The 23,276-nt window shown below is 37.3% G+C and overlaps 1 protein-coding gene across 2 annotated transcripts; it reads right to left on the bottom strand.

Annotated features, from left to right (window-relative positions):
- Positions 1-6,169: 6,169 nt before the first annotated feature.
- zcchc9 (zinc finger, CCHC domain containing 9) lies at positions 6,170-20,257 on the bottom strand. 2 transcript variants are annotated; one of them, XM_036594883.1, is made up of 7 exons: positions 20,094-20,257; positions 19,100-19,193; positions 14,048-14,444; positions 13,796-13,946; positions 13,215-13,307; positions 12,994-13,062; positions 6,170-7,197 (listed from the first exon to the last, which is right to left on the bottom strand). In XM_036594883.1, the coding sequence occupies exons 3-7, from the start codon at positions 14,435-14,437 to the stop codon at positions 7,085-7,087; spliced, it is 816 nt and encodes a 271-aa protein (XP_036450776.1). In that variant the 5' UTR covers positions 14,438-14,444; positions 19,100-19,193; positions 20,094-20,257; the 3' UTR covers positions 6,170-7,084. The 2 variants fall into 2 exon arrangements, with proteins under 2 accessions (XP_036450776.1, XP_036450777.1); XM_036594884.1 differs by lacking the exon at positions 19,100-19,193 and having other exon boundaries at positions 20,094-20,254.
- Between the last annotated feature and the right edge of the window lie 3,019 nt (positions 20,258-23,276).

Here is a 23,276-nt window from a genome sequence, read left to right as displayed (position 1 = left end):
ATGCAAGCAGTATTAACAGTAAGGTATCATTGTGTGAGAGCCACCTCATCTTTTACTGTTTATGCATTACCTAATACCCTACATGCCAATGCACACCAACTATGCCTGTGTTCCAGATTAGTGTGTATGTGCATGAGAATCCAGAGCCACTCTGTATAAATGTGGAGATGGATGTTTAGACTCCAGCCTTCTACACCTTCTCTGTGCTAGCAGACCTCAGATTGCGACCTTACTGGGACAAACAGCTCCTATATACAGTATGTGGTAAATACATATTAGAACGATTAGAAATATGCAGTACTCTTATAACTGAACATGGCATTTTGTGAACACAATGAGGAATAATCTTTAGAGTTCAGTCAAATGTAAGACTAAATTGTAAGACAGAAACAGGTTTAACTAAGCCACTGTGTTTAGAACTTGAACTTTGGAATGGGCAAAAGAATTGAGTTTGAATGTGACATGATGGTAGTGCTTCATGTTCCAGTTCCAGTATTTCCTAAATGACTGTTGCCTGTAGCTTTTCATGAATGTCTGTTTCAAGAGTCTACTGAGAATGCTGTTTTTAAAATTGTGGCTCAACGGGATCAAAGAAGAATGGGGAGCACAATACCCAGGGATGCAGATTTCAGCGTTGGTTAACTGTAACTGTGTATAATGAACTTAGAGCTTAAAATAAATGTCATCTTTCACTTTATGCTTTTTGGAAATTAGGTCAACTTTTACTTGCTTAGCTATTCACAGTAACAGAAGTTATGACCAAAGGTGGCCAAACTTTTGCATGCCACTGACTAATTTATGATAGTTAACTCACCTTACCATCACATAGCTTACCTCATATTGTATCTTACAGCACAGCACTGCTGAAGGAACCCAGTGCACTGGGTTGCCTGTTTGCTAAGCAAATTAGCCTAGATACACTAATTATTAAATACAGTGTCATACTTTATAACTGATTTGATAACTATCTTGATTTTCACCATAAAATGTAAGTGATGCTTTATTGATGATGGTTGACTGGCTGTCTCACTTTCCCTTGGCTATGCCTCTACATGGGGAGGTGGGGTAATGTCATTTCTCAGTAACTTCATTCCTCTCTGAATCCGCCACGTCAGTATTTTTTTTTTATGGACTGCTCGCTCTGTGACGATTTCTTACCTATTATAAAATGATTCATTGAAATAACCCTTTTATCTTAAGTATGGAGGTGCTTGTTTAAAGCCAAACATTATAACATGTAGAATGACAAAAAAGATTTTATGTAGTGATGTTGGCTGTTGGCTTTTCATTTCCAAGCAAATTATACATTTCATTTACTTAAGATACCTTTGTAGAAGGTAAGAGTAAATGAAATCAAATGAAATTTTGGACAGTTTCTGCTTGTGAGCAGTCAAAAGTATTGCATATGGAACTTTTTTGGTGTGATGGTGATGTGTAAATTGAGAAGCCAACCCCATCTCTAATTTATACCCAGATTTTTTATCTTGTGCCAATAGGCCATATACATTACAGACATCCTGTGGTAAAATTATATTACCCCACTTCCCCATGTATAACAAACTCCTCACCTACCCTCCTTCTTCACACAAACTTCAGATTTTATCCAAGTCTCTGAACACACTGATTAAGATCTATCACCTCTTGTTTAGGAAATGGACTGTCTTAAGGATATTAAAGCCTGGATGACCTTAAATATTTTAAACTTTAATGAGAACAAAACTGAAATCCTGAATTTGAATTCAGTGGTGCTTGTAATATCCCTCATATGAATCTACATTCTCTGGACACGGATGTAAAACCTACTGTAAAAAATCTAGGTGTGATAATGGACAGTGATTTTAAATTAGACAAACAGATTAACTCAGCGGTTAAATCTACCTTTTTCCAACTGAGGCTCTTATCTAAAGTAACTTTTTCTTATCTAAACACTTTTTATCTTTCAATAATTCAATAATAAGGGTTATCCATGCTTTTATTTTGTCCAGACTTGACTTCGTACCCTCTTACTGGCCTCTCTTCTTTGGCTCCCTGTACATTTTAGGATTGATTTTAGGATACTATTGTTTGCTTATAAATTGTTAAATGGGTTAGCTCCAACTTATCTTTCTGACCTATTACAACCATATGTTCCATCAAGGGCACTTAGGTCTGCTGATCAATTCCCTTCGACTGTCCCTAAATCAAGGTTGAAGCACAGGCGAGATCATGCTCGTTTTAAGCAGTTTTAATGTGTATGAATTTCATCAAAATATTACATTTAAGGCTAAAGTAATTGGTATTGTACATTATCTCTTATGAATGAAATGGGGTCAAATTATCTGTGATGTCATCGCTATAACGGTCACTGTGTTATGTGCATAGCGAAATGGTAAGTAGAAAGGATGAGCTCTGCTCCTAAAAATAATATAAAGTGTACATTACACTTTGTAAACAACTGCTCTTATTTGTTTAGTATGTTAATATTAGTGAGTGACCAGAAAGCCGCTGGATACAGAGTAGTCCACCTCTTAACGGTAAACAAACTGTCTTACTGTGGTTTACATTTTGTTGTATAGGAGCTGAGAGCTGTAGTCTGTGCCTTTTAATGACCAATGGTTTGTTCTTGTGTTTGTCACGTATGTTTATTTCATTATTTTTACTTTATTAATATCTTTCTATGTATTTCTATTGTTTTAGTAATCATTGTTTCTGAATGTAATGGCCTGTTATTGTTGCCATAGTAACATAACAGAAAATGGGTTCTTGTCAGTCAGCTGCATGGTAGATCATATCAAATCAAAACAAACTGATATAATTTCTTATTTTTATGGTATCTAATCTATACAATCACACTTCTTACGGGCACTGCATTATGTGCATAGCGAGACGGAGCTGAGAGCTGTAGCCTGTGCCTTTTAATGACCCCAACGTTTTGTTCTTGTGTTTGTCAGCTAATAAACTTGGCACAATGCCTGAACCCAAAGCTTTGGTGAAGAATCGTTACTCGCACAAAGTGGTCACAGACCGATACAGAGGGGTTACACCCCCAAACTCTGAAATGTTGCTTTCACATGTTAGGCTGGCCCCTACACTTTCTGTTTGTAAATGCTGTCTTAAAACACACTTTTATTCTTTGGCTTTTGATTTAGAGTGAGAGCTGCTCATCTTTTGTGTTGTTACAATAAGACTGTATGTACTTACTGTCTTTTTTTTATTATTATTTAACAGGTTCTGTGTTTCATTGCCTGTTTTATAAGTTTTCCTACATTGAGTGTGCAGTACTTTGGTCAACAACTGTTTTTGAATGTGCTCTTTATTTAAATTTACAATGACATTGACAAATGGGTAAAAGTTCATTTTTAGGATATCAGGTACACCACACACAATGCTGTTGCATATTGTACAGTTTTAAAAGCTTGTCAGAGTTGCTAATGACTTGTTACAGTTGCTACATAACAATTAGACAGTAAGTGCTCGGGGAAGGTTTTAGAGAAGGGTTGGCGTAATGGGGAAAATGCAGCATGGGCAATGACTAACATAGCCAATTTGTAACCTTGCAGAGCCTACTTTAGGGATACCTGGTAAAAAGTACTCTGCGATCATATTCCTTGTAGGTAACAGAATAATTAGGTACATTTGGCCACTCTTGCTCAAGTGTTGCTCTACGCAGTTGCCTAGATTACCTATATGGAGCACTGGCCTTAATCACAGGTCTTGCAGAGCTCAAGCTGGCCACTGCATGCCGTTCAGTTATACACATAATTGTAAACATGATTTGACAGTTCAACCTAAAAAAATACTTTATGTGGTAACAAGCAATTTAACTGTTTATTAACTTGCTGTTACTCATTGGCAGTTTTGTTCATGTAATTCTTCTGTTAATATTTTTACTGGAAAATGTGCTTATGTGTTTAAATCAAGTTCTGAAATTCTTAAGTTTTTTCCTTTCTGTCATCGCCTGCTTCAGTCCACTGCTGTTCCCACAATCTCCCGAACAAGAGTCCAAGGACAACACCGTTGCTAAACTTATCAGTCACAAACATGTCCAAAACTGGGGAGATTATGAGTCTGATCATCTCTCAAAAGAGTTTATTAACACAGAGATTAATAACTGATCATCGCATTGATTTATCAGTCTGCTCAGGCTTTAGCAGAGCCCAGTAACACTGAGATTAATAACTGATAATCACATTGATTTATTAGACTACCCAGGCTTTAGCAAAGCTCAGAAACACTGAGATTAACTGACCACCACATTGATTTATCAGTCTTCTGAGGCTTTAGCAGGAACTTTAGTGTTTGTAATAAGCCATTAATTGAGGTCCTCTTTAGAACTTGTCTAATGAGCATGTTTGCTACATGCTGTGTATTGATTTTAAATAATAAACAAACACTGATGTGTTTCTTTTAAAGATTTATTTTTATTTAGTGGTTAAGTATTTTTAAATCTCCTAAAAATGTTAAAAGTAACTATTCTGAATTCTGCACTTACAAAATGTACACACACTTAATTTATGTATTCTTATGTATTTGGTTATGACATTGTCATTCTATAGTGTTTCTCTTATAACAATGTCATGTGCTGGCCCTGACACCCAAATACTTCTACCTAGAAAAAAATCATTTTAAGTAGGTTGCACTATTAATAAATGGAACGTGATATTTTACATACATTATTTTGCTGATAATTACATGAATATTGTTGTAACTTCATACTAAAGTGGCCTGTTAAGCCCCAATCTCTGATGAGGGTGAAAAAGCATGAAGCTGTCTAATATTTTCTGACACAACATTCCTGTATTCATCTCTGTTATAAGGGGTTTATACACTGCAACCATACTATAACATCTCTCTCTCTGTAGTTGCCAACAGACTGTTCTGATTATGTCCTGCATTGACATTTTGAGTCACCTAAGGAACAGCTACTCTCAAGGCCAACTGGGCTTGCTCAACATTTTTATACATACCACATTGCATGGTAGTATGTTAATTGCTTAATTGTATCATGCAGTATACCTGTCGGGAAGTCTCTGTATTTGTTATGTGTCTCCACTTATTTATAAACATTTTCCTTTGTCATCCATCAATAACGATACCTTATGAACTAGTACCTTCCTGTACTGCCAAAGGGTATTAATGCTTTGCATATCCTGTGCCCAGAAAAGTTTGTGTAGAATTTTACTTAATGGTACAGTAAATAAATGGTATGTCCTAAATAACAATGTAAATACTAAAGTAATTACTTTGTATGTTGAAATACAGAATACTGCAATTGTTATGCTTTTTATATCTGGATAATGTACAACAAAATAAAAAAGTATTCTCAGTACTGCAAAACCTAAGAGTTTATGCTTAATAAATGGGTTACTAAATCTGCATTCGCTCTCCTATAGGTGTCTTATTATAGTGGGATATTAGCTGGGATATTAGCAGGCTGGTCTGAGTCTTTGGAGGAGACAGCCATGTCCTACATTTCTTTTCTTGAGAAAGATGTACTAAAAACTCCCTTCTGAACACACTATTGCAACTACAACATTTTCTAAAAATTGTCTTTAAAACAGAATTCCCACTAATATCCATGTACCCTGTCCCATATTTCAATCTAGACCATCTTTAAAAGTAATAAAAGATGAAAAAGGCATTTTATGGCATTAGAAATAAAACAAGTTGTCAGACTCAGGTTGTAGTTTATGCTGCTTTATAACCTTGCTAATTTGCTAATCAACACAAAATCTGTTTTTTTTTTAGCATACAGCAATACTGATTACGATATACTGAGTAACCTACCTGTAATTAAGTAGTTTTTGTGTAACTGAGTGCAATGCTCCTCACCAGTTAAATTATGCAAATCTAGCTCATTTTAAATGACATGCATTAGCTAGCTACGCTACATTTGTTACCATAAAAAGTTCTGAATAATTTCCATAATGAATTGCAACACCTACTAAGTGAAAATCAGGGTCAAATCTGGCAAGACTCATTACTCTACATAAGATACAGTCATATGCAAATGTTTGGCCACCCCATGTTTGCAATAGTTTTAAAACAATTGATCAGAATGCACCAAAACACATGTGTAATAAATTTTGATAACAGGTTTTATGAAATCATTTTAACAGCTTTTGAATGTTTGATTGGAATGCTCCAAAACAACTCTATTAAGTGCAATAAAATGTACACTTCCGACAGGTTTATGTGAATTAATTTTAATAGCTTTTGAACAGTTGACCATTTTGCTCCAAAACAAGTTATACTTAACCAAGTACAATCCACATGATGTGCTGCACCTAATATATTGGCAAATTTAACAACTTCCAAACTCTAGTAACAGGTTTAATAACTTCAACTTCTGTTGATTTGCAGTGAAAGGTTTTTGTGAATTATTCAATAACTTCTGAGTGGTTCACCATGTTGCTCCAAAAGATGTGTAATGAAGTGCCTTCTACATAACATACTACACCTCTAATGTTGGCAGCTTTAACTGCTGAATTCTAATGATAGTTTTCTATGAAATAATTTGAACAGATTTTGAATGGTTGACCAAAACAAGATGCATTTAATAAAGTGCAACCTACAGGACGTACCAAACCTCATAGTAAATATAACTTCATCAAACTGAAAACGCAATGATTAAAGCTTTTTGTGTAATAATTTCAATAGCCTATTGAAATTGCTCTAAATAAGTGGCATATACTCAAGTGTAACCCACATGACATGCTACGCCTATTATGAATCTTTATGAATATTAATGAGTTTCTCCCACACATCCTACGAAAAAAGTGTGTCTATACTCACAAGCAGCACAACATTCAACATATCTTTTACATTCCTTAAAAGATGATGCCCAAGTTAATCCTTAGTGCAAGCTTGAAATGTTTATTTGAAGTATGGTTGCTCTATATATTGATAATTTACAATTGTTGCATTTTTTGCAACATATACTACAACTTGTAATACAAAGAATTCAGAGCAATGAGTACTGTAATCGCAGGCACACTAACAGCAGAATATTAAAATTTACCTTTCAGTTTTTTCTTTGAAAACAAACATCAATAACTAACAGCACATTTTGGTAGCTCAGCTCAGAAGACCACTTAGACTTAGCTCAGAAGACCACCACCTTAGTCTTCTTGGTTGGCAAATTCTTCACAGAAACACAAATGTCCTCCTGATCAGCACTTGTCTGGTTGGACAGGCGGCTAAGGGTGATGGAGTTTGCTGCGGAAGAAAGTGAAAATTCAAAATACATCATTCCGTAATTTAAAGAATATGGACAAAAGAATTACTTATATTAAACCAAGGATACCTAGAGACACTCTGGTCAAAATCACAAATTTAACCGTCGTTATATGTTATTAATACGCCACTTGCATCCTACAGCAGTACCACAGTAGTCTCCAGAGTGAAATTTTCCTGTGGATTATTATAAACATTATTGTCCAATTATCATTACAATGGAGAGAATGGATTACTTGAATGACAGAAATGACTAGTCAGATGTAGTTGGAAGTGCTGCACATTTTTACATTTTTTTGGTGTATTTACACTCTTTCCTTGTTTTGCAAACAGATTTTTCTCAGAAAACAGTAAAATTACACTAATGCTACCTTGGTTGTATTTTTTACCCTGTTATTGGCTAGGCTAGCAGTCAGGATTGGTTGAGCACAGGGATTCCCAAAGGTTGGATGACATCTTTACATAATGCATGATGGGTATTGTATTGAAAGAACAATGAAGAACGAACATAATCAATTCTGGCAAACCGATGAACCTAAGGGATATAATTCTGTGATACAGTAGCTTAAGCAGAGAATTCTAATTATTTCAGCAGCATGTTTGAAAAATATGGTGAAAATGTTTTATATTGCTAGTGGTGCCTTAACCTTAACACATCATTTGCTAGTGGGGTAACACACCTAACAGGAAAGTCTGTAAGCTGTACAAAATAAAAAAAATAGCTAATTCACTAAATGTAATCTTAATTACGTTTTTTCTATACTTAAATTCTGGGAAATAAGGAACTTATGATATTCATGGACAGGGTGTCAAGGCATAGCCGAGGTCAGGAGGACATTATGTGTGGAGGTTGGAGGGTGGCGTCTCTGCTATTTGCAGATGATGTCCTTTCAGCTGGATCTGAAGTCTGAAGTGGTTGGTATGAAGATCAGCACCTCCAAGTCTGAGTCCATGGTTCTAGCCCAGAAAAGGATGACATACCCACTACAGGTAAGGGGAAAGGACTTTCCCCAGGTGTAGAAGTTTTAGTATCTCGGGGTCACGTTCACGAGTGATGGGAAGAGGGATCGTGAGATCGGCTGCAGACTGGGACAGGCGGCAGCAGTAATGCGGTCACTGTAACAGGCTGTAGTGGTGAACAGGAAGCTGAGCCATAAGGCAAAGCTCTCTGTTTACCGGTCGGTCTACATCCCAACCCTCACCTATGATCATGAGCTGTGGGTAAAGACCGAAAGAATGAGATCTCCACCGCATTGAGAGGAGCCAATTGAGGTGGTTGGGGCAACTGACCAGGCACGGCCTACTGGGACGAGACCCTGGGGTTTTCCTAGGACCCGCTGGAGGGATTACATCTCCAAGTTGGCCTGGGAGTGGCTTGGGGTCCCCCCGAATGAGCTGGAGGAAGTTGCGGGGGACAGGGTCATCTAGGATTCTCTGCGCTCACAACTGCTACTGCGACCCTATCTGGACTAAGCGGTTAATGATGATGATGAGGATGACAACTGATGAAATTGTAGGACATCTACTCTTCTGTAGGTGTCTGTGTTTGAGTCTGTTCCTGGTCCTTAGGAATCCTGTCTGTGTTCCAGTTTATCCTAGTCCCATCTGTGTCTAATCCTGTGCATATTTTCTATGTGTCGTTGTGCATTGTTTCAATGTTACATCTTAGCATCAGTAGCTATTTTAAAATATTATTGAAATTAAAGGAACAGCTTGATGCGCCCTTCGATTAAGGATATATTTATTGTGGCTCTTGTGCTTACTTACAGGATTCTGGGATATGCCTTGTCTTTTTGGATACTGTTAGCCTGGTTATTGTGTCCAATTTGTAAATACTGGAACATTTTTGCTGGGGGTTTGGTTTATCTGTGTTTTCTGTTTTTACCAGGCAACTTATGCTTATGCTACACGTCTAACCAGGGCAGGTTAAGCTCAGAATTTCAGATCAAAAAAAGCTCCTGGACAAATCAAGGTCAAGCTTTAACAAAGAAATCATACTACATACAGTCAGTTCCAGAATTATAAGCACCTCTCCTATAAAAATAAACAGTATAATTTTTTAGTAACTTTTCAAATGTTCCTCAAAAATATTTAGAAAAACTGCTTAGCATCTAATTGAAATCATTCCAACAAGAGTGCTGTTTTATTGTAATATAATTGTGTATTCTTTCAAAAACACTGGGGGCCCAAATATTGATACTCCTAAAGAATATTTCAAGAAAACTAAAAAAATTTGCATCTTTGGTGTAAAAAAAAAAAGTTTCTTTTTATTGCTCTTGGTTTCCAGGAACTCAATTGTTGTCTATGACAATTTTCTGTTTCCCTGCGGTATAAATGAGGTGTTACACTTGTAAAATCCCTTTGTCATTTAGCAACATGGGTAAAACCAAGTCTTCAAATATTAGAATACACTGTCAGACACCACGTCCACGTCTAGATGCCTTTTGGAAGAGTTACACGAAAGAAGCTTTTCCTAAGAGCAAGCCACAAACTCTGCAAAATTGCACCGGAACTACAAATGGAAATCATGTGACATACTCAGATTTTGCAAAAACTTACCTTTTTGGCCTTGTACACCATTGTCACATTTAGTGGAAAAAAAGGACTGCATACAGTGAAAAGCTCCTGATATTCACTGTCAAATATGGTGATAGATTGTTAATGCTTGTAAAAATCAATGGCATAATGAATTCCGCTAAATACCAGGAGATTGTAGCCTAAAATCTGTCTGCTTCTCCTAGAAGACTAAAACCTAGTCGTGGGTTGACCTTTCAGCAAGACAGTGACCCCAAACACATCCACATGGAAATGGTTTCAGGAACACATAATTATTTACAAAAAGTAATTTATTAAAAATAATCAGTTCTGGGTGGCGGGTTGGGGGCAGACAATTCAAGAATAATGTTTCTCACCATAAAATAGCAAAGAACTTTTGCTTTTCCATCAACACACACACTTTCTATGCCGCTTATCCTTCTGGGTCGCAGGGGGAAGCTGGAGCCTATCCCAGCAGTCATTGGGTGAAAGGCAGGATACACCCTGGACAGGTCACCAGTCCATCGCAGGGCAGACAGATAGACACATACATTCACACCTAGGGGCAATTTAGCATGTCCAATTAGCCTGACTGCATGTCTTTGCACTGTGGGAGGAAACTGGAGTACCCGGAGGAAACCCACACAAACACGGGGAGAACATGCAAACTCCACACAGAAAGGACCCTGGTTGCCCGGCCAGGGAATCAAACCCAGGCAATACAGTGTTCTCTGTATACAAGGGACAAGGCCAAAAACCAGTATTTGATGGCTGTGATCTTTGGGCCCCCAGGCAGCACTGCATTAAAAACAGACAGGATTCTGCAGTGGAAATCGCTGCATGGACTCAGGAACATTTCTGAAAACCACTGTCTGTGAACACAGTTCATCACTGCATCCACAAATGCAAAACTCTAAAACTCTAAAACTCTAAAACGTAAAGAAAAAAACATACATAAACAGGATCCAGAAACACCGCCACCTTCTCTGGACCCAAGATCATTTAAAATGGACTGAGGAGAAGTGGAAAAGTGTCCTGTGGTCATTGTGAAATTTTTTTTGGAAATCATGGATACTGTGTTTTCCAAGCTAAAGGGTCCATGTACCTTCTGTTCATTTGATTTTCATTTTAAAAACCAGTATTGAAAACGGCAAATGGGTCGATTCTCGTTTCTGGTTCTGTTATTGTCAGTGGAAAAATCATGAAATAGCTTCGTTTTACAATTTCACAAATTAATCATAAAATCAAATAACAAACAAACAGCAATGGAATAAAGGGTCATATTCTAATGACCCAAATAAAAAAATTCACAAAATAATCATAAAACCAAAAAACAACAAACAACAATGGAATAAAGGGTCGTATTCTAGTGATTCAAATTCAGAATTTCCCATCATAAGCGGAAATAAACCTGCAGAGCGCAGGTATGGAAGCTCAGAAATCAGAGATATCAGGCCTGTGGTGTATTGGTCGGCTATATTACCTTTTGTATAAGCGTTTGTATATTTGACGTGCACACACTATATGAGAAAGAAATGATATGGGGAAGAAACTGAACTCCCACCATTTGACGGCGGCTTCGTGCTCCCCAGATCAGTTGCCGATGCACTCAAGTTCAAGGAGTATTCTGCCAGTATGCTGCCGACCTCTCCTATGTGTGCGTGCGCATCATACAGGCATATAGACACTAGATTACATTCAGTCTTTCAGTCATAATGACCAGTACTGTAGCCTCTTGGTGAAGAAGGAGACTCAGGAGAGACTGTCATTCTGCTAGAGAAGTGCTCTTTATTGTCACCTGCAGAAAAGACACATACAGGGCAGCCCTTAGCAATGAAGGTCACCTCCACTCCCTCCGCTTCATGGTAGACACTTAACCCAACTAACTAAACACACCCAGGCCAGGGGGGCAAGGGGGTGCTGAAGGGTGCTGAAGGCCCCCTGAAAATCATTCAGTGCCCACATTATCTCCCATGAAAAATGTTGAATTCCCTCGTTTGATTCAGACCGTCGTAAAAAAACACTCCCAGAAGCGAACAGAACACAAAGACCCCCAGCGCAGCTCTAATGCGCCTCTAAAGCTCCTTTCCCCCCAAAACCGGAGCCAGTGCTGCCACCACATGGTTATAAGAACACTATGATCACAGGACAGCGTACATGGCGGGAGTCGTATCACGTGTCAGCGCAGTTTTTTGCTAATAGAACGAAGTCATATATAAAACGTTATATAGTCTTCCATAATGCCAGATCTAGGCTGACCTTTTCAATACTCACGCTCGATCTTTGCTGGCCTCACCATTTTTTAACTGCGACAGCCTGATTTCTGAGCTCCTGCAACCACACTGCTCTCTGCATGTTTATTTTTGTTTAATTTGAATCAGTAAAATCAACTCCTTATCCCATTGCTGTTTGTTTGTTATTTGAATTTTTGATTAGTTTGTAAAATTGTAAAATGAAGCTATTTCTTGTTTCTCAACTGACAATAACAGAATCAAAAACAAGAATTGACTCATTTGCCGTTTTTCAATGCTGGATTTTGAAATTAAAATCAACTGAACAGAAGGTACGCGGACCCTAAAGACCACTCAGCTTTTTATCAATGTTCAAAATCCAGCATCCGTGATGGTATGGGGTGCATTAGTGCATATGGCAGGGTTACGTGCACATCTGTGAGGGTACCATTAATGCTGATATATATGTGTTTTGGCAACATATGCTGCCATCCAGACGTCTTTTTCAGGAAATGCCTTGATTACTTCAGCAAGACGATGTAAAACCACATTCTGCAGTTATTACAGCAGCATTGCTCCGTATTAAAAAAGTCCAGGTGCTAAACTGGCCTACCTGCAGTCCAGACCTGTCACCCACTTAAAACATTATGAAATGAAAAATATGACAAAGGAGACCCCGAACTGCTGAGCAGCTAAAAATCCTATATCAAACAAGAATGGTAAACATTTCACTTTCAAAACTACAGTAATTGGTCTCCTCAGGTCCCAAACTTACAGTGTTGTTAAAAGAAGAGGTGATGAAACCCAACTTTTTGGAACATGTTGTTGGCATCAAATTCAAAATGGGCATATATTTTCCAAAAAACAATAAAATTTCTCAATTTCAACATTTGTCTTTTCAACATTGTCTTTGTAATATGTTCCTTATTCAATATGGTTTACATGGTTTGACAAATCTTTAAAAACTTTAAACAAATTAAAGCAACGGGCAAGACTCCTTGCAAGACCTCACCTGAGGTCTGGTGCTCAGGGCAGTCCTTCTGGAAGTGTTCCACTGAACCACATACACGACAGCAGCCCCCTGAACAAAACACCATGACCTCAGTGTTAATAAGGATCTCTGAATCATTGCATGAAAAGTTGTACAAAGTGAGAACCACAATTATTTAAGTATGTTTTTCTTTTTTTTCCTGTGTAAGTTATTTTTTAAAACAAGGCTGTCCAAGAACACACCTGCAGCATACAGTCCTTTTGGGTTATCAGGGCAGGATTTGGATAGGTGACCGGTCTGGCCACAAATGAAACATTTGGCATAGGCATAATCACCTAGAAAAAAAGACAGTGTTATTTAAATAAGTGTTATTAAGATTCAGGTGTATAACACTGAGTAAGAATTTTGAAATGTAAAATTTAGAATTTAATATATTGGTCCTTAAGCATCACTGTCCTTCACATATTACTTTTTCGCCTGCTCCACCATATCCACTCTGGAAGGGATCAAGTGTAATAGGGGGAATTCCAGGACAAAGTTGGGGAAACACTGATTTAGTAAACAAATCATGGTCAAACATAAAAAGTGCATCAGTACAAGCTCTTCCACATGTAAGAAGGAAAAAAAAGTCAACCCTCTGCATAGTGCTTTCCCCACTTTCTGATATAGGTAGCTTTTTTACAATTAAACTTCAAAAAGGTAGGGACGTTCATGTACTACTATTCACAAAAAACACAAATGGAAACAGAAATGGAAAACCCCCAGTAAATCATTAATCATTCTTTCTTTACACTTGACTATGACACTCATTCTACATCCTTACCTAGAGCAGGGTCCACTTTAGCTCTACACATCTGGATCTCATGCTCTGTAGAGCCACAACGATAGCAGATCCCTCTGCCCAACTCTTCATCATTATCAGCCTCTGGGCAGTTGGCCAGTCCATGGCCAAGCTTTCTACAGTAAAAGCACACCTGAACATAGTAAACAGGAATAAATGAATTTGTATGAAGCCAACATACCACCCACTCACAAAATGTAACCCCCATCTTCATCAATATCCAAAGCTACATACCATATTGTTCTTTTTAGCATTCTGTCTCTTAACCCTTCGGACTCCTCTTCTTTTGTCTTTTTCAATTGCTGTGACTACAACGCCTCCCAAAGAGGCTCCTTTACGTGGTCCTAGGGCTAGTGACTGCCGTGGCTGTTTCAAATAATCCATAAACCCATTCACATCAAGTTCTCTTTCATTGTTAGCTCTCTTTCTACCAGGGCGTGGCTGAATGTGCCGTGAACTATGTGATGCACCATCCCAGGCACGTGTACCTGAAGAACTGCCTCTTCTTGATCTTGTGTCAATTTCATTGATCCTTCCAGCTTTACCTGCCCTTAGTTGGCTCCATGGTGTAGCCTCTGTTGCTTTGTGTTTATGAACATTGTTAGCTCTGGCCCACCGTGTCATTGTTTCACTGCATGAAGAGAGCATTCATATTAAAAAGTCACTCTGTCTCTCAAACAATTTGTCAACAAATTATAGAGTTTATGCACACCTTAAGGTAAACACCACCACCAAGACTGTAGTGAGAACAGAGCAACAGTTTGAACTGTAATGTAACTTGCAGACTGGATGGAAAACAACTTATGCAAGTTACAGCTGCCTTGCCCTAGGACTGCAACAGTTTAAAAGAACATACAAACAGGGATTTGCAAACAATTTTGGTTATATCGAATTTGCAGCATGCATGTAATGATTCTTGAAACATTTATGAGCTGAGTGATGCAGAATAAATGATTTAGATATTGGGGAATAAGAAAATGCAACAATGTTTTATAAATATTGGTAATTTGTCACTGCCTATATTTAAACAAAGTTGAAGTAATGACAAACAAAATATCGGAGGAGTGGAACAGTCAATGTTTCAGGTTTGTTTCAGGTGCAAAAGATAAAAAAAGACATATATGAAATCCAAATAAACTATTTTAACCTTGTTAGTTCACGTTGATTGTTAAATTACCATGATTCATCATGCCTGATGATGGGGGCAACAAAAGGCTGGTAAAGTTGTGCAATGCTTTAAAAAAAAACAAACACCTGGTGGTCAACTGGCAACAAGTCAGTAACATGATTGGGTATAAAAAGAGCATCCCAGAGAGGCTGAGTCTTTCAGAAGTAAAGATTGGGAGCAGTTCACCACCCTGTGAAAGACTGCAAGCAAATAGTGCAACAATTCAAGAATAACGTTTCTCAATGTAACATAGCAAAGAACTTTTGCTTTTCATCATCTATGGTACATAATATCATTAAAAGATTCAGAGAATCTGGAGACATCTCTATAAACAAGGAACAAGGGCAAAAACTAATATTGGCTGCCCGCGATCTTTGGGCCCTCAGGCAGTACTGCTTTAAAAACAGACATGATTCTGTAGTGGAAATCACTGCACGGGCTCAGGAACACTTCCGTTTGTCACTGCATCCACAAATGCAAGTTAAAACTCTAAAACACAAAGAAGAAACCACATATATACAGGATCCAGAAACACTGCCACCTTCTCTGGGCTGGAGCTCATTTAAAATGGACTGAGGGGAAGTGGAATAGTGTCCTATGGTCTGACAAATCAACATTTGAAATTCTTTGTGGAAATCATGGACACTGTGACCACTAAAGACCACTCAGCTTGTTATCAGTGCATGGTTCAAAAGTCAGTATTCATGATGGTATAGGGGTGCATTAGTGCACATGGCATGGGTGATGTACACATCTGTGAAGGCAACATTAATGCATGAATGATATTTACAGGTTTTGGCAACATATGCTGCCATCCAGATGACGTCTTCTTCAGGGAAGACCTTGCTTATTTCAACAAGACAATGTCAAACCACATACTGCATGTATTACAACAGCATTGCTTCGTATTAAAAGAGTCCGGGTGCTAAACTGACCTGCCTGCAGTCCAGACCTGTCACCCACTGAAAACATTTGGCGCATTATGAAATGAAAAATACAAAAAAAGGAGACCCTGAACTGTTGAGCAGCTGAAATCCTATTTCAAGTAAGAATAGGAAAACATTTCACTTTCAAAACTACAGCAGTCGGTCTCCTCAGTTCCTAAATGCTTACAGAGTGTTGTTAAAAGAAGAGGTGATGAAACACAGTGATAAACATGGCCCAGTCCCAACTTTTTTGGAACATGTTGTTGGCATCAAATTTAAAAAGGGGCATATATTTTCCAAAAAACAATAACATTTCTTAATTTCAACATTTGATACGTTATCTTTGTAGTATATTCCCAACTTTTTTGGAAATGGAGTCTGTGTACATACATACATACATACATACATACATACATATGGGTATGGGTCGTTTTAGCCATTTGTTAAACCTACACAGTTGGTTTCAGGAAGCTTGTCTAGCGAATAAATTGCTTTTTATCGACAATTTTAATATTTTCTGGAACCATCCATCTTTTTTATAGGAATGATGGCATTCATCCCTGCCAGCTTGACTCGCAGATTTTAAGTCATAACGTGTTTTACTCAGAATTGACTGCCTGAAATTAGAAATGATTCAGCTATCCCTGTAGTCATTAGCACTCAACCTAGGATCAACCATTCAAACAACGGAACAAAGCGAAAAGGAAATTTTATCAACCAATCTAATCTTATTAGCATTAGCATCTTGGTCACCCCTCTGCCCCCAAACTGTTTAACAGACCCCGAAACCTATGCTTGCAGCAAAATTATTAACAGATCTTAATAGTTTTAAGCACAGAAAAGGAATTTTCCCATTCCAGCTTAAATGGTGCATCAGTCAGCTTGTTCAAATTATCCTGTTCCACCTTAAATGGTGCAGCTTCAGGCACCAGAAAGTGACTGCTGCACCATTTAAGTTGAACGGGGAAAATTCGAACAAGAAGCTGGCGAATAGGAAGCCAACTTCAGCTTTGTCCTTCTTACTGGTGTTTTGGGGATTATTTTATTTTTATGTGCATTATGATTAGAAGTGATTCACACATTGATGGATTTGCTGATGTGTGTAATGTTGTGTTTCTACTCACGCTAAACTCGGTTTTTAACGTCAGGTGCAGACTGAATACTTTCCTGCTGGTCCGGACGGCTAATTAGCACGATCAGTTATTAAAAAAATAAAAGCTACTGAGAACAGTCCGTGCAACCTAGATTAATCTATGTCTGAGGATTATAACAAAACAAATTTGGTTAAAATCGGTTGAGTAATATGGATATATATAATATATATATATATCCTATTTATATATATGTGTAACAAAATTATCCCATTTATTACTATGACTATTATTACTTTTTAACATTTGTTGTCTTAATATATACACACACACACACAGTGGGACCCACAAGTCTGAGACCATTAGTGAAAATGCTTCTATTTTGTATTGCTATCTAATAGGAGGAAAATATGACTGAAAAATAGAAAATTAAAATTTCAGCATAAATTTTAGAATTTCCTAGTATTTGTTATGCACTTCTTTTGCTTTCACAAGATATACTCAAGCTAGCAAGGCCTCCACAAGTTTGTGCAAAAGCCTCTGAGTAGATCAAACCCTCCTGAGAGCTGCCAGAACATGTGCTGCAATAGAAGAGATAAGACTAAAAAAATGACTTTTTTTGTACGAAGTACTCAACACAGTCACAAATTTGCTTAAATCTGACTAGTTATCTAAAAAGAGCAGAATCTTGAATATTTCTTCACTTAACTTTGTCACAACTTCATAATTGTTTTAAATGTTTACAAATTCTAAAATGTTCTGTTTATTTCCAAGTTTAAATAGAAAACTTCAGTTTTTCAATATAGTCTCAGACTTTTGGACCCCATTGTGTATGTATGTGTGTTTTAGTGTTGTAGAGGCCACAAACTAGCAGTCTCAGTCTCAACATCATCTGGATTTGAGGTAAGATAGGCTCAGAAATTGTTCTCAACAGAAGCTGAGTGTGATGCCTTCATCTGAGATAACTGGAAGCCTATCAACAAAACCAGAATAAATCAAATAGGACAGTCCTTTCTTTGCATCAGAGGTTACCAAAACGACCACAAAAGCTTCTGCAGATTTTACCAATGTTTTTTCTGACTCACCTATTGAAAAGGATGCATCTATTTGCTATGTTTAGTCTTCAAGTGATTGTTAAATTGTTGAGTTTTAAAACTTCATTTGAAAAGACCCTTGAGCAAACAGCACAGAGCGGTAGTTACTCGTTTTCAGTTCTCACATATTGTAACAAAGTTTTGTCTTAAAAAAAAAAAAATTCAGTACCGCCAAGGCCAAATCATAAACATATACTTTGTATACACTATGAACTCTATCAGGTTGTGAAATAAAATGAGTAAATCTAATTGTGTGAGTGTGTGTGTATGTTAGTATTACTGACATATTGGTATATATCACGGTATAAGGTATTGCTATATTTGTATTCCAAATAAAATCATATTTTTTGTAGATTAACAATGGCGTATTATTCCTCAAGTCCTTTCACTTTTATAAAGAACCATATTAAACCAATTATTTAACTGAATAAACAAATCTAAAATATTTAATTTGGCAAAACAGTAAAAAACAGATATTAACAATATATAGACAGTTAACATGTAAGTCATGTTAACTGCATTCATTTCTATATTGGTATAATGGTAATAACAAAACTAAAACCTTAAAAATAATTTCAATCGATATATATTACCCACTACTATTGCATGTTTGTTTTTTTTTGCACTGGAGTGGCAGAGTGTGGTAACAATGGTGTGTGCCTTGCAAATAAATGTAGCCTACAAATGATGCTCTCTTTTTTGCTTTTGCAATGCCATCTTATAGAATGCCTAAATACTTGGAGAGATGAAAGAAGCTGCTCCAAAAATCTGCCAAAGCAGGTCCCAACAAAAGATTAATAAGTGTATATGCTACCCAGGAAGCCTTTTGCAGATTTTAAACTGACAATAATGCATGCACATCCAGAGAGAATGGATAAACATGGAGCAATCCAGCTATACTTTAAATTATTTTTAGTTTTGTTTGTGTTTATATATTCTCTGCATTATTCAGGGATAGAAGCAATAGCATAAGTTTCTGAATGGGGGCAATGTCTTACAAGACTTACATCTTCCAGGAAGAGCCTCCTCTTAAGACTTCTTTAATAATGGCCTTGGTTCTTCAGACTGTCCCCACCATGGTCAGTTTTCTCTGAAGCAGTTCTTAGCCAAAGACATATGAAGCCGAAAAAAAAAAGTTGTCTTTGTATGTTATATGTAATGTAGTGCACCTTTATACCAGGTATCATTTCAAACTCTCTAATTCACTAATTCTTCTCTGGTCCTCCAACAGTAGGTTTACCACTGTACACCTGAATGTTCCAGGTTTGGTTTGTCATGACATGGAATGCTGCCCAGATATGTATACCATATGTCGGGTTTACCTGGTATTTATTGTTTGAAACGTCAGTGAGTAAGTAAGCTGTATTTAGAACTTATACCTGCATGAACAAGTCTGTACAATCTTAAAACAGGTTCAGGTTTTGCTGAACCAAGGTGAATGTTGATGTCAGACTTACAAGTGCAAATATTTCTTTATATAAAGCATCTATGTGCAAGTATGTTTGTGTGCGTTAATACTGAAATTCTATTTTTCACTACAAAAATAATGTAACAAAATTGAATAAACCACCTAAAACTCGGTGAAAGTAGTTATGAGCAAGTGTGTTGTTCTAGGATCAGACACGTCTTATTTAACTACTATGACTTTATTGCTAGGAACGGCTCCTAAGTCAGTACTCCTACTCTGAGAAGCTTTGTGAATACGGAAATGGCTAATCTGGACAACGTCATGAAGTCTTATGACAGTTATTAAAGAAATCATATTTATGAAAGAGAAAAACAGTAAATCGGTCAAACTTGACCAGAACATAACCAGAGGGCTGACCCTAATGAGCATTTATAATCAGCTTTTAGAGATGATTTAGCCAGTAGCAAGCTAACATAAAACATTAAGCTATAAAGCTAACCGGCGTTTTACCGAACTAATCCCAAGGAGTTCCACGAACTCCATTCGAAAAAGGAACGTTAGCTAAAATACCGGGAACACAAAAATGTCCTTACCGAAAAAATTATTTCGTTGCACCAAATAAAGCGTTCACGTCTGTTTTTTTCTGTTTTGTGTCGTCCGACCTATAAAAATGTCCGTCGTGTTTCTTCGCCCACTTTTTGTTCCGCTTTCTCTGGTTTTCATAACGTTCGGCTCTTTCCTTTTATGTGATTATTGCTTTTAGGTTGTGTCAAGCCATGTCCCAAATGGCAGCTCTGCAGTCCTCTTCCAAGACCGTCATCAACGTGCGGACGAACTTTTAGGGCTGTATATTTGAAGGAATGGATTTGTGAAAGGTCATGCGACGTGCAAATCGTTTGCTTGCTTGTTTGTTTTTGTGTTGTTCACATTATGAACAGAAAAAATAGGGGAATATTACACAGTAAGATTAGGAAAGATGCTTGAATATTATAGGTTTTGAAGTCTTTACAACGTTTACTTAATGGACTTTAAAGTTTCAATATAATTACATTTTCTGAAAAAAGATATGTTTTTTATGTTTTTTATTTTCAATATGCAATTTTAAATCTTCTTAGATATTTCTTAGAATAAAGTTATACAAGTCAGAGCATGTGGGGGTATTGGTATTCCTAAATAAGATATGTCAAACTTTCTTTGCTTGACTTAAAGAAGCTTCAGTACGGAGCCCCTCTGGTGACATCCTGTGTAAATAAAAATAATGCTTGGCTATGACTTAGTAAGGCGTGGGAATGAGATGATTAAGTCGTGGCCAACGACTTAGTAAAGCATGGGAAAGAGATCCTAATGTGTGGCCACCATGTAGTAAGGCATGGGAACGAGATCCTAATGCATGGCCATGACTTAGTAAGCCATGATCTCGTTCCCATGCCTTAGTAAGTCATAGCCATGACTTAATCATCTCATTCCCACGCCTTACTATGTCATGGCCACGCATTATTTTTATTTACACAGGATGTCACCAGCAGGGCTCCGTACTTCAGTGCAAATCCATACCAATAAATTTTTTTAGAAGCTTTCATTGGATTGTATCTGTGTAGTACAGGTAGCATCTGGGTAGCATCTGTGCAGCATTCCAAATTATTTCGTTTGTTGGAAGGTTTTTTTGGAAGTAGCCAGTTGCTTCCCACTGAATATTATAAAACATGTTATTCCACAACAACAGGGGGTGAGGTTGCAATGTGTTGTACATTTCTTATACATTTTTTAGTAGCCTAGAAACTTACTAGAAAATAATCAACAACAACGTAAACAACGTTTTGTTTATTGTTTTTGACCTTTGTCAATCAATAAGCCAAAGTACTTGACTTTATTTGCAATAGGGTTGTCACATATCAGGATATCTGATACATGAAATCTTATTGAGGTACCTTGTGGAAGTTTAATCGAAGCATTGCTATTCTTATAAAGGGTTTTACTGAATTTATAAAAGTGTTTCCAAAAACTGTGTTTGATGATATCCAAGGCCTTGTGAAAGTCAGGGAAAAGAATAAAACTCTCATCATTAACCAGTGATATTTCTTCCCAGTACGTGTTTTCGATAATGTCAAAGCGTTTCTTTGATTTTTTTTGCTAAGCATGTGGCAGTTATCTTATGATAATTTTGAAGGAGGCAAATCATACACCAGTTTTCAAGGAATGTGTCCACTTGCAGTTTAGGGATCAAATTAATTAAGCCTTGAGAAGGTATGTGACAGGTATCCACATTCAATGCATTCAATATAGACTTTAATTAGAAAAGGTGATATGTAGAAGTGTGTTTGAAATCCAGCTGTTAGATTTATTCAATTTGAATTTCTTGATGGTTTCCTCAATTTCATTAATATTTAAAGGCAGGCCACATATAGTTTACAAAACTGAATTCCAAAAAAGTTGGGAAATGCTAATAAAAAGAAAAAGCAGTGATCAGTAAATTCTGTAAATTCTATATTAAATTGAAAACAGTAGAAAACACATTTGATGTTTTACCTAATGAACTTCATTGTTTTTTGTAATATATGCTCATTTCAAATTTGATGCCTGCTATATTTTCCAAAAAAGTTGAGACAGGAGCATGTTTATAACTGTGTAACTCTCTATGTGTTTTCCTTTTCTTTGCCGAGTTGAACAACTCCCCATCCTGTGTGGTCTGATGCTGTTGCTTCTTCTGCTTTGATCGGGTGCCCACTGCTCGCCAGCCTTCTGGACCGGTTTGACCACCACTGAGTTTCATGCTGTATAACACTGTGCAAACCTCACCCTCATGAACTGACCCTCCTGATGTTGCTGCTGCTGCTGCATAAACTAAAACTAATCTAATTAACCATTGCTCTGCCTGTTTTCCCTGTTTTGTATTATAATATTTTATACTAATGCTGTTTGCTATCCGGTGTCAACCAGAGGAGGATGGGTTCCCCTTCTGAGTCTTGGTTCCTCTCAAGATTTCTTCCTCTTGCTCTTAGGGAGTTTTTCCTTGCCACTGTCGCCATTGGCTTGCTCATGGGGGCTCGGACCCGGATTTTTCTGTAAGGCTGCTTTGTGACAACACCTGTTGTAAAAAGCCCTATATAAATAATCTTTGAATTTAATTGAATTGAATTGAATTGTTACATCACTCAACAGCACTTAATAAATGTTTGGGGACTGAAGACACCAGTTGATCCAGTTTTGAAAGCAGACATTTTGTGCAACTGTACAGGGCTTTTGTTATTATATTTTGCTCTTCAATATGATATAGGCAGGCCAGTCTAGCACCCTAACTCTCTCTGATTATGCAGCTATGCTGTTATAACACATACAGAATGGATATCTCTGCAAAAGACGCCATCTAAAAGGCAGCGTGTTTTGCTCCAAAATGTGTAGATATATTTTTGCATTAATGGTGCTTCACAGATGTGCAAGTTATCCAATAATAACCCCATACTATGACAGACACTGGCTTTTGAGCTTAATGCTGGCAACACATTGGATGGTCCTTTTCTTTTTTGACCCAGAGAACACAATATCCATTATTTCCATTAACAGTCCGAACAGTTGACATGTCAGGCAACAATACACATTTCCACTGTGCATCAGTCCATTTCAGATGAGCTTAAGCCCAAAGAAGTCAGCAGAATTTCTGGTTAGCATATTGCTTCCACTGTGCCAAACACAGGCTTGATATCGTGTACACAGCGACAAACAGTGTTTATTGCAGAAACGGTGCAGATAATGCCATAATTATGTTTGTTCCCTGTAGA

The sequence above is a fragment of the Colossoma macropomum genome, unplaced genomic scaffold (assembly GCF_904425465.1).
Source record: "Colossoma macropomum unplaced genomic scaffold, Colossoma_macropomum, whole genome shotgun sequence".
In the NCBI taxonomy this organism is placed as follows: Eukaryota; Metazoa; Chordata; class Actinopteri; order Characiformes; family Serrasalmidae; genus Colossoma; species Colossoma macropomum.
Note: the sequence above shows the minus strand (reverse complement) of the source record. Positions and strands in the feature narration are given on the sequence as shown.

Bases quoted from the DNA above. Each gene is read 5' to 3' on its own strand.
- zcchc9 (XM_036594883.1), bottom strand. From the start codon at position 14,437: ATGACACGGTGGGCCAGAGCTAACAATGTTCATAAACACAAAGCAACA. The intron at 13,308-13,795 runs GTAAGGATGTAG...CTTTTTTTCTAG, and splicing joins TAAAGTGGACCCTGCTCTAG to GTGATTATGCCTATGCCAAA. The intron at 7,198-12,993 runs GTGAGGTCTTGC...TTTCTTCCGCAG, and splicing joins CCCTGAGCACCAGACCTCAG to CAAACTCCATCACCCTTAGC.